The sequence below is a fragment of the Ctenopharyngodon idella genome, chromosome 19, assembly GCF_019924925.1.
Source record: "Ctenopharyngodon idella isolate HZGC_01 chromosome 19, HZGC01, whole genome shotgun sequence".
Classification (NCBI taxonomy): Eukaryota; Metazoa; Chordata; class Actinopteri; order Cypriniformes; family Xenocyprididae; genus Ctenopharyngodon; species Ctenopharyngodon idella.
This window is the reverse complement of record NC_067238.1, coordinates 18,477,569-18,492,885: the sequence shown is the minus strand read 5'-3', so window position 1 is coordinate 18,492,885 and position 15,317 is coordinate 18,477,569. Positions and strand designations below refer to the sequence as shown.

The 15,317-nt window shown below is 36.8% G+C and overlaps 1 protein-coding gene across 5 annotated transcripts in view; it reads left to right on the top strand.

Moving 5' to 3' along the window:
• LOC127501519 (RNA-binding motif, single-stranded-interacting protein 3-like) overlaps positions 1-15,317 on the top strand; it is a 33,153-nt gene that overhangs the window by 12,628 nt on the left and 5,208 nt on the right. For 4 of the 5 annotated variants that reach the window (XM_051873525.1, XM_051873523.1, XM_051873524.1 and 1 more), the window contains 8 exons: positions 1,781-1,872; positions 7,686-7,843; positions 9,851-9,930; positions 11,868-11,971; positions 13,002-13,045; positions 13,314-13,410; positions 14,006-14,056; positions 14,603-14,716. In XM_051873525.1, coding sequence (XP_051729485.1) covers positions 1,781-1,872; positions 7,686-7,843; positions 9,851-9,930; positions 11,868-11,971; positions 13,002-13,045; positions 13,314-13,410; positions 14,006-14,056; positions 14,603-14,716 — 740 coding nt within the window. The remainder of the gene's footprint in view (positions 1-1,780; positions 1,873-7,685; positions 7,844-9,850; positions 9,931-11,867; positions 11,972-13,001; positions 13,046-13,313; positions 13,411-14,005; positions 14,057-14,602; positions 14,717-15,317) is intronic. The other variant, XM_051873527.1, reaches the window with a different exon arrangement.

The window sequence follows — 15,317 nt, the reverse complement described above, 5'->3', positions numbered from 1 at the left end:
TAGCCCTTCTATAACTCTTAAAACTTTCCGCTCATATGATTTTTTTCCTCAGTGTGTCCATGAGGAAGGATTTGAGGATTTGATGTGTGAAGAGGGTCTTATAACCTACTTCCTCTCTAATTAAACCTTCATCTCTCCTGGATAACGGGCTGCTGCTGACGGCTTTAATCCAAAGACCGTGTGTGTGTGTGTGTGTGTGTACACATTTAATCTGCCATGAAATTTTAATTAACACCAGTGTGACCCTTATCTGCTGATACAGCCCCGAGAATGAAGGTGTGACGGAAAATAAAGGACCAGTGAGGGATTGTGGGGAAGAGCGATCGCTCATAAATATCTCATAACTCATTAATCAGGTTTGCGGGTTTCCTCTCGGCTCGCTGATGGATGAGGTCAGGAAAAATGGGGAACGCAAAGGAGGAAAGTGAAGTGGGAGCAGAAAACGAAGGGTTGTTGCCAAGGAGACGAGTGTATGAAGGAGTTTAATACGAGATGATTCCCGAGGGTCTTCAGGTGTTTCTCGAATGCTGCTTGGTAAAAGGTGATCAGATAATGAAAAGCGCGTTTAGTTAGTCTTGGTTTTCCTGAACGCAGTTTCACAAAGTTTGACTGCTTCTTTTAGACATGATGCGCTCGAGGATCAGGGACGGATTCAGGAAACATTCTTAAGCATAAAGTTCTTCATAACTGCCATTTAGAAATTTAAGAACAAAGTTTTTTCAAAAATACTTCTTAAGAATGAAATTCTTGAAAAAAATCTTCTTAAAAACCTTCTTAAAGGTAGGATAACTTCCAACTTGTCTTAAATCCCCCAAAGGTAACTTTTTTAATGAATTTATTGGGTTATTTTAAATTAATTGTTGTAATTGAGCATCAAAAATCAACACATCACACTAGCTAGCAATAATGTAAGCAGTGATTGGTCATGATTGATTATGCTTAATGTGATTTTTTTTGCTGTTCAGTAACAACTCTACAAAAATGAGTCAAATAGGGACCTCATTTTTAATTTTACACTATAATTATGACAATTTTCGGCAGCATTCAGTACATATGAGAGCGGCCATATGCGTAAATATCCATAAGAAAGCGAGAAATGTTCAAATATCCAAAAAATTTTTTTCTTAGGATGTAATTTTCTTTTTAAGAAAAAAATAGGATGTTCTTAAAAATGTTTGAGAACTTAAGATTTTTTTATCTGAATAAACTTCTTAAGATTTTTAGAATTATCTTGATTGTATAAAAATGGACATTTTTATTAACTAACATTGACAGGTTAATAAATGATGTAAATATATATTGCTCATTGTTAGTTAATGCATTTACTAATGTTAACTAATTAGACATTGTAAAGTTTTACCATGATATGTATAATATGTAGCTAGTGTCAAGGTGTAATGATCACAACAATTAACTTGAAACAACCCAATAAACTAATTAAACATCTTACCTTTGTGGATATATGACAAGTTGCCTAAATTTAAGAAGCTGTTTAGATGATTTAAGAGATTTTCAAGAATTTGAACTCTTGAACAATCTTAAGAAAAAATATACAAACACTCTTAAGAAGTATTTTTGGGAATATAAAATATTCTTAACTAGAAGAAAATATCAGTTAAGACATTTTTTTATTAGAATGTTTTCATGACTGATCAGAATCAGATTCACCTGAGTGAACTGTGATTGGTTACTTTACATGTCAGTCAGACGGTCTCTTCCTGTGTACGTCTTGATAATGCTGGTCATGTGACATTATATTAATGTTCTGCCGTGTCTGTAGGTTATGGTTTTGTGGACTTCGACTGTCCGGCAGCGGCACAGAAGGCTGTTTTGTCTCTGAAGGCCACCGGTGTGCAGGCACAGATGGCAAAGGTAAGACATCTTCATCCCTTCATCATCCTCACGGCTGTAACTAAAGATTTTATGAGCTGTTTTATCTTCTGCACATTCAAACAGACATTTTATGTGTTTAAAAGCAGAAATTATTCATGCAACAACACGAAGGTCATGGGTTCGATTCCCAGGGAATGAGTGAACTGATAATAGTATAACATGAACACAGTGTCGTTTTGTCACGTTTATCTGTTTTCCATCATGATGTTGTTCAGAAACAGAAGTTGCGCTAGTCTTTTCTTCCCTATTGTGACGTCTATCAGAGTAAAGTGATTCGCAAACAAGAACAAATGTAGAGCGAGGCTTGATTTTGTCCATGGGGAATTGATTGGATGGTTGTGGTTTGCTATTGGTGGATATCATGTGAGTGACAGGTTGCCCCGCCCTCATCATCAGAGAAGAGAAGAGATGCTGCAAGAGGGAGGGGAAGTTATTCTGATTCAAGATTATGAAGCACATGAATTTAAAACAATGATGTGCACCGATAAATCATTTCTGATAAACACTGCAATATTCCATAAAAAATGTCAATTTTGATTTCATGATGACTTTAAGTCATAGTTGTTCCATATTCATGGAAAGTGCTTTCTGTCTTTCCTCCTTTGTGAGCTTAATAAAATCTGCACTTCCTCTCTCTCTCTCGTTACTGTTTGACAGTCGAGTCGGGTGTTAATTAGTTGGTCTAACAGATTCTCTCCTCTGTTTCTCAGACACACACACAGAATCAGGTGATGTGACTCTAAATGAAGCTCTCATTCTCACAGTGTCTCTTCACTGACAGGACTCGAGCTTCTCATCAAATGCTCAGAGGTTTAGTTTGTAATGTATGTGATCAGATGTAAACGGATCTGATCCGTTCTGAATCTGCCGTCTGATTTGGACTGATAGAAACCAGTGCATGTAAATACAGTCACAGGGTCTCTGCAGCTTCTTAAAAACTCATTCGGTTTGATCAGATTTAAGGTTGTAAAATACATATGAATTTAAACATCTTAAATGGCATAATAAATTTGGGGATGGAAAAACAGGAAATGCTATATGGCCTAATGTGATTATACTATATTTCAATGCTATGTAAAAATGCTGTATATAGGTTTGCGGTTTCAGCAGCTCAGTAAATACCACACATTTATGCCAAACGAGTGATTTATTTGTTGTTGATGAATTATGATCATGTTTACATTTATAGTGTTTATATTGTAATATGTTGTATATGGCTGTAAGAAGCATATTTTCTCTCCCTCATCTTTAATGCATAGACATTTCAAAATAAGAGTCCTGGTGTATTTCGGGCTTGTTTATAATGAAAAGTCCCATATAATGCACAAAATCTAAATCTATTCGTCAACCTCTAATTTGTATGTATTAGTATTTTAGTATACAAACCAACTTCACTGCACATGCAAATATTGAATAAAACATGTCTAGAATTTGCTGCGTCCCAATTTGCATATGATCCGTCTAAATATTATTCAAAATTAGAATTAGTGTGTCCCAAATCGTATTCCAAAGATACCTACATTATCTGGTTAGAATACAAAGTGTAGATCCATGCTAATATTACCCACAACCCACTGCACGTTAGACGAGGATTCGATTAGAACTACAAACATGAATAAAACGTGTTAAACTACAAACATGGTGGATGGACTGACGGTTAGGTAGAGAGGTTTAGATAAAGGTGTTTGAGTGATTAATAATCAGTATCTAACCTGACGAAAATATGTTTATTGAATGTTATCCACATTATATTTCATCTGCAACAGCATTGTGAACTTTTATAAAGATACGTTAAGCTGAATGTGGAGGATTTTAACTGTCACAAGATGATTGACAGGCCAGTTTAAACGCTGACAGGATGCACTTAACTAAGTGCGTTAAAGACGCAATTATGACAAAGTAGTGTGTCCCAAAGCTTGTCTACTCTTCTGCTACACAAAAGTATTTAATTTTTCTTAGAAAAAAAAAACTACGTACTTTTACGGCATAGTATAAGTAGGTGAATTGGGACGCAGTAGAATTTTTAATTAAGTAACAGAATCTGCAATACATGATTTATTTTGAGATTGTATAGGTTTGTATAGGACATATGCTAATTTTATTTGTGCAGATCTTAAAAAAATCTTTAAACGTTATTGACTTTTGAAGAATTTGAACAATGAATATTCATAAGTATTTTTGGGAATACAAAATATTTTTTAAAGCAAGAAAATTTCTCCTCGTCTCTAGCTTGCTTCCTAATCTAGTTGTCAAATAAACTTTGGCATTGTACATTATGAAAATTGCTGGTTCTTTGATGAATTGTTTTTGTTTGACGAAGTCTCTTTGGATAAATGCGTAAATATAACTGTACATTTAATTAAAAAGATCTCTGCAGAAACCCAGTATTCAGTGAGAGATGATTCAGAGAGAGTGTTTCTGTGTTTCTGAGCTCAAACTGAGATTGATCTGTAATTAGAGCAGCGAGGCAGGAGAACCCAATCCCATAATGCATCTCTCTCCTCTGGTACTCACAACTCCCTCTCATTGCCCTTCAAAACTTACCGTCTGTTCCAGAACTGAGCCAGATGGCATCAGTGGAAAAGAAAAGTTGTTCAGAGCTGGAGAAAGTTATTAGTTTTGATGAAATGTAATTTTTGTTTAGAATAACTTGCTTTGATAAATTATGGAACACACAAGTAGACGGAGTCAGTTTTGGTTTCATGTTAGCTTAAATATTGATATTTCACTTTTGTTTTCTGCAGTATTTCTTCAGTAACTTCACGTGGCCTGCCATCAGTTCGCTAATCATATGATAATGAGATTCTAATCAAATGTAAATTTCCTCATTCACCTGAATTGCCAGGAAGATCCGCTGCTCATTAGGCCGTGTTTTCCATAGGAATAGAGATTTGTATCCACACTATTCCCATGATGCTTTGTGTGAATTATGCATCATCGAGCACACTGTAAACAATCAGCTAGTATCGTGAGATACTAAAGTATACATGTGTATTTTGCATTGATTGTAAGACTTTCGCTGCCGTAAAAAGAAATGAAGACAGACAGAAAGACTGTGAAAGTGTCTTATTACACTATTTGAGGGAGATCTCATAGTGATTTATTATAGTTTTACTGTAGTAATGATGGTTTAGATGCTTACTATGAAAGTGTGGGTTATCTTTGCATATTAATGTTTATGATAATGAACTTGTGTTTTTGAGTAAATGTATTCTGCCTGTTGTTGACATGTACTGAACAGACCTCTAGAGAATACACACAAACATATAATTTCACGTGTATACATAAACACACACAGTTGCCGTGGAAACTGTTGTTTATGGGATGAGTGGGAGGAGTTACAACAGGCTCTAAAATATGCACTGTGTCTGAAATCACATACTGTATAGTAGGTACTAGATTTGGTTTAAAACTTCCCAACCGTTAAAAAAGTATGTTCTATATAGTATGTGTGTGTGTGTATAGTATGAATGAAATTTGGACGCACTACATCCGCCATGTTTGTCACTGTCATGTGACCTGCGGCATCGGTTGCATTGCTTTACTGACATTCACAAATCCTTTCCCATGGCCTCATGGGATAGTAAAGTGTCCATCAAATGCACACTTCAGAATATTATCAGAAGTAGTAGGTCATCCGGGGCCCAGTATTTTATAAATTTGGACATACTCCTCGGCTCACATACTGTTTTTCGCCTGCTATATAGTATGGAAGTAGGCATATTTGGACACAGTGATGGTTTGTTACTTGAAATAAAAAAACTTTAACTGAAATAAAATATGAAAAAACAAGTTGTATAAGCTGAAGAGACACTAATCACTCTAATGGTGACTTGAAACATAACAAAATACAATCAAAAACACCACGTTTCAAAAAACACCAGATGTTTTTCTCAGGAGAAACATCTGAGAAGCAGGAAACTTGAGGTAAAGTCTCCATTTAGTCTAACCGAAGATCTAATTTGAGGAAGTAAAGGAAGTTTTGTAAATATGGTGTGTACAGAAGAAGATATTGAGAACATGGAGCGTTTAATACAGACAGGATGAGAGGAAATGAAACGTGGAGAGATGTGACGGAGCGTTTAACTCACATTAACCTCTTTATTAAAACAGATGAGCTGTGAACGAGAGCTGAGTCGCTGGTCACATGATCAGACTCGTTATTTGTATCATTTCTAAAGGCATATTAAACAACAAACACGCACAAAACAGGTTTCCCACAATAATCAGAGCGTCGGAAAGACCATATGTGTGGAGTCCAAGTGTGTGTTTACGTTTGTTTACACAACAGGATGAAACACACACACACACACTGCCAGGCACGTCTGTTTCCTGTGCAATCCTTCCAAAACATGAAACACATTGAATATGTACATGCCAGACACAGACGGAGATGGACACACACACACACACACACAAACATGCATATACATGCATACAGTACAATAATCTGTGTGTGTGTGTGTGTGTGTGTGTGTCTGGGTTAGAAGGACCAAAACACACACATGTGACAGATGTAGTACAACATGTCACATTTTTCAGTCCACACTTAATGTCTATAAATTAATATATATATATATATATATATGTATATGTGTGTGTGTGTGTGTGTGTGTGTGTATATATATATATATATATATATATATATATATGTGTGCGTGTGTGTGTAATTGTTAAAGTATTTAAATGATATCTTTTAAATTATATACATATATAATTTTTATATTGTGTATAATTTTATATTATATATAATTATTAAAGTAAATTTAAATTGTATATTTCTTATGTCTTAAATATTAATTAATAATATTAATTCATATATTTTAATTATAATATATTGTTTAATAATATTAATGATCTATATTATATGTAATTCTTAAAGAATTTAAATTATTTAAATGATATTTATTGAATTAAATTAAAATATTATATACATGTTTTTGATGATGCTGAAAATTCATCTGATCACAGGAGTAAATTACATTTTACAAAATATTCACACAGAAAACAGCTTTAAAAACAGTAATAAAATTACAATTTAAATTGTAATAATATTTCACAATATAACTGTATTTTTTATTAAATACATGCAGCCTTGATAGGCAGAAAAAATAATCAAAAAATCGTATTATTTCAAACCTTTGACCGGTAGTGTATATTTATTAAATTATTAAATAGTTAAATTAAAATGTTTATTTTATTATAATTGTATGTATTGTATCAGGTATGTGAATCCAACATATTAAACCACTTCTAGATAAAACAAGCATTTGCATAATTGACCATCAAGTTTGTAAGAGATAGACCTGTGACAACTAGCCCCGGTGTTGCTTACTGCAATATTCAGCTGTACTCACACACACACACACACACACACACACACACACACACACACACAGAGGCTTCAGTGGCAGTGTAATTTACTCCATGTCAGTGAAGCGTGTTTGACTCACTATTAAAGGACATTAACGTGACAGAGGAGCTTTATGTGCTGTCAGTCTCCTGTCAGTCTCCTGTCAGTGTTTCTCAGTGCTGTTTATTAGTGTTTATTAGTGTGTGTTGGTCTGTCAGTGTGTGAGTCGAACCCTGATCCTTCATCACAAACTCACATTCTTACACAGTTACACGTTCATGTTCTCACAGTACTGACACAAACAAACATTTGTCATCATGCATGATTTTGTGAATCATACCACTTTTTTTTACATTGTTAGATAAATTTTAATCTTTTAAACTGTCAATGCGTGTGTTTAAGTCTCATGAATGATCTGTGTGTGTCTGTGTGTCTGTAGCAGCAGGAGCAGGACCCCACTAACCTGTACCTGTCTAATCTGCCCGTCTCTGTGGATGAACAGGAGCTGGAGACGGTGCTTCGACCCTTCGGTCATGTGATCTCCACGCGGATATTGCGAGACGCCAGCGGCGTGAGCAGAGGCGTCGGCTTCGCCAGGTAAACCACCGCAGAGTGTGTTTATGTTAAAACCTCAGTAAACAGAGTATTTAAATAGAGTTTAACAGAGTTTAAATAAGGTGTTTTCAGGACATTGATTTATTCTGTGCTAATGAGGCTCAACTAAACCCTCTGCAGCTCGAGCTTCTCACTAATACAGACTCTGATGAACAATTCCTTTGAGTCTCAGGACATTAGGACGTGTTTGTGAAGACAATGGGTCACTTTCAGGATTTTATAAAGAACATATAATAATTGAATAACCCATTATGCATTTATTCATATTCATTGTAAAGTCTAAAACATATATATATATATATACAAACCCGATTCCAAAAAAAGTTGGGACACTGTACAAATTGTGAATAAAAAAGGAATGCAATAATTTACAAATCTCATAAACTTATATTTTATTCACAATAGAATATAGATAGCATATCAAATGTTGAAAGTGAGACATGCCAAATATTGGCTCATTTTGGATTTCATGAGAGCTACACATTCCAAAAAAGTTGGGACAGGTAGCAATAAGAGGCCGAAAAAGTTAAATGTACATATAAGGAACAGCTGGAGGACCAATTTGCAACTTATTAGGTCAATTGGCAACATGATTGGGTATAAAAAGAGCCTCTCAGAGTGGCAGTGTCTCTCAGAAGTCAAGATGGGCAGAGGATCACCAATTCCCCAATGCTGCGACGAAAAATAGTGGAGCAATATCAGAAAGGAGTTTCTCAGAGAAAAATTGCAAAGAGTTTGAAGTTATCATCATCTACAGTGCATAATATCATCCAAAGATTCAGAGAATCTGGAACAATCTCTGTGCATAAGGGTCAAGGCCGGAAAACCATACTGGATGCCCGTGATCTTCGGGCCCTTAGACGGCACTGCATCACATACAGGAATGCTACTGTAATGGAAATCATAACATGGGCTCAGGAATACTTCCAGAAAACATTGTCGGTGAACACGATCCACCGTGCCATTCGCCGTTGCCTCTATAGGTCAAAAAAGAAGCCATATCTAAACATGATCCAGAAGCGCAGGCGTTTTCTCTGGGCCAAGGCTCATTTAAAATGGACTGTGGCAAAGTGGAAAACTGGTCTGTGGTCAGACGAATCAAAATTTGAAGTTCTTTTTGGAAAACTGGGACGCCATGTCATCCGGACTAAAGAGGACAAGGACAACCCAAGTTGTTATCAGCGCTCAGTTCAGAAGCCTGCATCTCTGATGGTATGGGGTTGCATGAGTGCGTGTGGCATGGGCAGCTTACACATCTGGAAAGGCACCATCAATGCTGAAAGGTATATCCAAGTTCTAGAACAACATACGCTCCCATCCAGACGTCGTCTCTTTCAGGGAAGACCTTGCATTTTCCAACATGACAATGCCAGACCACATACTGCATCAATTACAACATCATGGCTGCGTAGAAGAAGGATCCGGGCACTGAAATGGCCAGCCTGCAGTCCAGATCTTTCACCCATGGAAAACATTTCGCGCATCATAAGGAGGAAGATGCGACAAAGAAGACCTAAGACAGTTGAGCAACTAGAAGCCTGTATTAGACAAGAATGGGACAACATTCCTATTCCTAAACTTGAGCAACTTGTCTCCTCAGTCCCCAGACGTTTGCAGACTGTTATAAAAAGAAGAGGGGATGCCACACAGAGGTAAACATGGCCTTGTCCCAACTTTTTTGAGATGTGTTGATGCCATGAAATTTAAAATCAACTTATTTTTCCCTTAAAATGATACATTTTCTCAGTTTAAACATTTGATATGTTGTATTCTGAATAAAATCTTGAAATTTGAAACTTCCACATCATTGCATTCCTTTTTTATTCACAATTTGTACAGTGTCCCAACTTTTTTGGAATCGGGTTTGTATTTGAATAACAATTTTATATCACAAAACAAATACGACGCTGTGCTGGTGTGTTTTCTTGAGTCTGTTTTGTTCCAGTCATGTATGTGAATGTCTGTCATGAGTGTGTTTTTTCCCTTCAGGATGGAATCCACAGAGAAATGTGAAGTTGTCATACAAAATTTCAATGGAAAATATCTCAAAACTCCACCAGGCATTGCAGGTACCAGTACGACTCTCAGTTCAGTTCAGAGCATTGGCATGAAATCATGTCATTGTATTCCCAAACAGAAACAGTAAATCTTCCTGCATCAGACTTTGATGAACGATCAGGTAAAATGGCTCTTGTTTTCCTCTAACATCACTGGAGAAACTGCTGATTTTTGGATGTTATTGCTCAGATGTTGCGGGTTTATAAACGTTTCTACTTGGTCTCAGATGCTGCTCGATAAAATGAGACTCAAACGAGTCAATAGTCGTCATCCAGTGAGAGTCTAGAGATCTGAAATGAATGTGGAGCAGCTCTGATGATTGGATGAGAAACGTTTGAGCTCATATTGAGATCCTCTGATGCAGGCGTTGGTTCAGAGGCGTGTGTTTCGTCTCAGTGTCGTCTGTTGAGACTGACAGCAGTGTTTCTGCTGCAGTATCGATCAGAGCCGAGCTCAGACTGGACAGGAAGTGATGATTATTCAGCAAGATTTACTCAGATCAGCTTCCTGGAAAACTAGAGAATAATTTGATAACCTTATTTCACACGTTTTCTGCTCACACCTTCAGGAAATGTCTATCTATCTATCTATCTATCTATCTATCTATCTATCTATCTATCTATCCATCGTTCTGTCGTTCTGTCGTTCTATCTATCATTCTATCTATCGTTCTTTCTTTCTGTCTGTCTCGTTCTGTTGTTCGTTCTATCTGTCTATTGTTCTATCGTTCTTTCTATCTTTCTATCATTCTATCATTCTTTCTATCTTTCTATCATTCTTTCTATCGTTCTATCTATTGCTCTATCGTTCTATCGTTCTTTCTTTCTATCATTCTTTCTGTCTGTCGTTCTGTTGTTCATTCTTTCATTCTATCTATCGTTCTATCGTTCTTTCTATCTATCTATGTATCGTTCTATCTATCATTCTATCTATCGTTCTATCATTCTAACTATCGTTCTATCTATAGTTCTATCTATCTATCTATCATTCTATCGTTCTATCGTTCTATCTATCATTCTATCTATCTATCATTCTATCGTTCTTTCTATAGTTCTATCTATCTATCTATCATTCTATCTATCATTCTATCTATCGTTCTATCTATCGTTCTATCTATCTATCTATCTATCTATTTATCGTTCTATCGTTCTTTCTATCTATCGTTCTATCGTTCTTTCTATCTATCGTTCTATCGTTCTTTCTATAGTTCTATCTATCTATCATTCTATTGTTCTTTCTATAATTCTATCTATCGTTCTATCATTCTTTCTATAGTTCTATCTATCTATCATTCTATCTATCTTTCTATCTATCATTCTATCTATCTATCTATCGTTCTATCATTCTATCATTCTATCAATCATTCTATCTATCTATCTATGTATCGTTTTATCATTGTATCGTTCTTTCTATCTATCGTTATAGCGTTCTAGCTATCGTTCTTCCTATCTATCGTTCTTTCTTTCTATCATTCTATCTTTCTATCGTTCTTTCTTTCTATCATTCTTTCTTTCTATCGTTCTTTCTATCTTTCTATTGATCTATCTATCTATCTATCTATATCTATCTGTCTGTCTTTCTATCTATCGTTCTATCATTCTATCTATCTATAGTTCTATCTATCGTTCTTTCTATCTATCATTCTATCTATTGTTCTATCTATCTATCTATCTATCTATCTATCTATCTATCTATCGTTCTATCTATCTATCTATCTATCTATCGTTCTATCTATCGTTCTGTCATTCTATCTATCTATTGTTCTATCATTCTGTCATTTTATCTATCTTTCTATCGTTCTATCTATTTATCCAGTTATCTCTCTGTTGTCTTATGTCTGTCTTTACAGTAAATAGATTTAGACAGATGGAGTGATTAAATAATGGGCGTCTGTTTGTCCATGTCATTGCTGTAGTTTCAGTCTCTGTCTCCTCGTGTCTCTCTGTAGGTCCGTCAGAGCCGCTGCTGTGCAAGTTTGCTGATGGCGGTCAGAAGAAGAGACAAACCCAGAGTAAATATGCACAGAACGGCCGAGCGTGGAGGGAAGGAGAGGTGAGATCACACACACACACACACGCACGTTGGATTTCCATGATTTATGGGGACTCTCCATAGACATAATGATTGTTATACTGTACAAATTGTATATTCTGTCCCCTAACCCTATCCATTACAGAAAACTTTCTGCACTTTTACATTTTCAAAAAAACATCACTTAGTATGATTTATAAGCTGCTTTCCTCATGGGGGCCAAAAATGTCCCAACAAGGACAAAAATGACTGGTGTTGCCATCATTCTGGGGACATTTTGTCTACAGCATAGGAAATACCTCAACCACACGCTCTCACACATGCATACACACACACGCACACACACTTACACATGCACATACACATACACACACACACACACACACAGAGTGAGTCATTTACAGGAAATCAGGCTCATCATCATCTCCACACGTATCCTCAGGCGCAGCTGAGATCTGATGCACCTGCTGCGTGTCTCAGTAATGCAGCACAGACGCGCCGCGGCTCTGATCCACATGCACATGTGTCTCCAGTCATGAACATCTGCAGACAGCTGCTCTTCATTATGACTGCAGTTCTAAAGTTTAGAAATAACCTTCTAATTTTTTTTTTTACTTCTAATTAAAATAAACCTAACCTTTTGACTTTTTTAAGGGATTTTTGTCCTAAATAGCTGCCACAAGGGATGAGACATTTTTTCCGTTATTTTGTTCCTATTTGTGTTGTCACACTGTGTAGCTCCGCCCACATTAAAATCTCATTGGTCCAAAAACTTTTTGCATGCATGTATCAGGCATCATGTGTGTTCTGATTGGCTGTGATTTTGTCGAGTCGAACAGCATTTTCACTTCCAGTGTTGAATTACACGCCGCTGGAAACATGTCACACCTGGATATAATAGTTTAAACTCTCTCTCATTATCATAAACTCTCATGTGATGAAGTGACGCTCCGGTCTGCCATCTTCAGCAGAAACAGGAGCAGGAGACTGACAGCCGCTGTTCACACGCCGTCACATGTTAACGCTTCTCTGTCTCTGTGTGTCTCTGCAGACGGGAATGACACTCACGTACGAGCCTGCCGTCATGCAGAACGGGTACGTTTCGAACACACACACACACTTTTGTACAGACAGATGGAAGAGAGAGACAGGAGGAAAGATTGTCTCTCCCAGCGTGTTTTGCTTACAGGAAATCCCTCACTTCCTGTTTCCCGTGTCTGTCTCCTAATAAAACATCCCGTCTGATAAGAGATCATTTCCTGACAGCTCAGATTATTTACAGGTCAAGTAAATAATAGTGCCGCCTACAGGACAAACTGAATATATTATTTTTAATATTTAAAACCTGTCATTGTCTCTGCAGGTTCTACTCTTCCCCATATAGTATCACTACTAACCGGATGATCGCGCACGCGTCTATCACTCCGTTCATCACCGCTTCACCCATGTCGACTTATCAGGTGAGAGTCTGTATGATTTCACATGTTACATGATCTCCTGTGAGCTGGAAACATGTTTGAGTTCATGTAATGAATATGATCAGGGACAGACGTCTTCACCTCCACATAGTCTTCATAAACGTGTCTGTGTGTGAGGAATCGACTGTCTCCGGATTCAGTTGTTGCTCTGACGGCCATATTGCACAGGAAATTTTACTAACAAATGAGAGAAAGTGAGAAGGAGAGAGGTGCTGTCAGATGAGAAAGAGAGCTGTAATCCATCACTCTCAGACTGATTTATCAGTATCAGAGCAGAGGAACATCGTCTTCTGTTCTCCTGTCTGTTCACACCAAACGCAAATTTGCACCACTAATCAAGCAACATTGTTAAAATGAAACAATTCATATCTATGAACCCCTTCATACTAGTTATATATATATATATATACACACATATATAGCATGTCGAGATATATATATATATGTATATATGTAGCATGTTGTTATTGTTTAGATCATCTTCAGTACCTTGAATGTGTCGTGTGTGTGTGTGTGTGTGTGTGTGGACAGTTTTCATGTTTTGTGAACACACATTTGTGTTTCTTGTTGCTCACAGGTTCAGAGTACAGCATGGATGCCCCAACAGCAGTATGTGATGCAACCAACAGTAAGTGACCTCTGACCTCTGACCTTTCTTCTCTATGGCCTTTTACATGCACAAGCCTTAAAGGCATAACTTTTTTTAATTGTAAGCATTAAAAAGGCTGAAATCAATAATGGAAAACTAAATTGTGACTGTTTTTGGTGCAAGAAACATTTCTCCACTAGTATCATGGCAGCATGTGATTGTGAGAACATTGTATTCTGTGTAGTTTTACACATGAAGGTTGTTTCTGTTTCATATGAGTTAGTTTGACACACACTCTCTGCTGATTCAGACTTATTCTTTACCATGTCTCTCATGCTGTTAAAATCAATGATTGACTTCATTCAGCTCACATTCTGTCACCGAATTGAAGCCAGACAGATGAAACGTTCCAGATCTGCCGCACAATATGGAATCAGCCAACCATAACCAGCGTTTATATTCACTAAATCAATATCAGTGTGTTCTGTGCTGAAGTTTCATTTATTTTTACACAACTCAAACTCAATCTATAAAAACAAGTGGTTACAAACCTGCCAACAGTCGCATTGATCTGTATATCCGTAGGGAGCGGTCATCACTCCAGCACTAGATCACAGTGCCGTATCGGTGCCACCAGCAGCCATGATGACTCCTCTAACACAACAGATGAACCAGCTCACACTGGGATCTGCTGCTAACGTGAGTTTATATCTTATGGGTCATGTCGGCTCTGATTTCAGATTTACTCACCACTAAATGCTGCATAAAAACATCATCTGTGTTTGGCCACTGTTACATGTCAGTCAGATAGTCTAAGTGGTTCTTGGTCAGAATATGAGTCAGACTATTTCCTGGACTAAATTCTGGTCTATATACAAGACTATAGACCAAACTATACACCAGGTCTATATACCGGACTATATACTGGACTATATACAAGACTAAAAACCTGACTATTGACCTAACTATTTACTGGACAGTATACAGGTCTATACACAGCCCTATATAGATTACTATACACAGGTCTATAGTCGGGACTATATACAGGTCTATATAGAGGACTATACACCGGCCTATATACAGGCCTAATTAGAGGACTGTATACAAGACTAAAAACTTGAATATTGACCTACAGTAACTATTTTTGGACAGTATACATGTCTGTATACAGGACTATATACAGGCCTATATAGATGACTATACACAGGTCTATAATCAGGACTCTATACAGGCCTATATAAAGGACTATATACAATACTAAAAACCTGACTATTGACCTACAGTAACTCTTTACTGGACA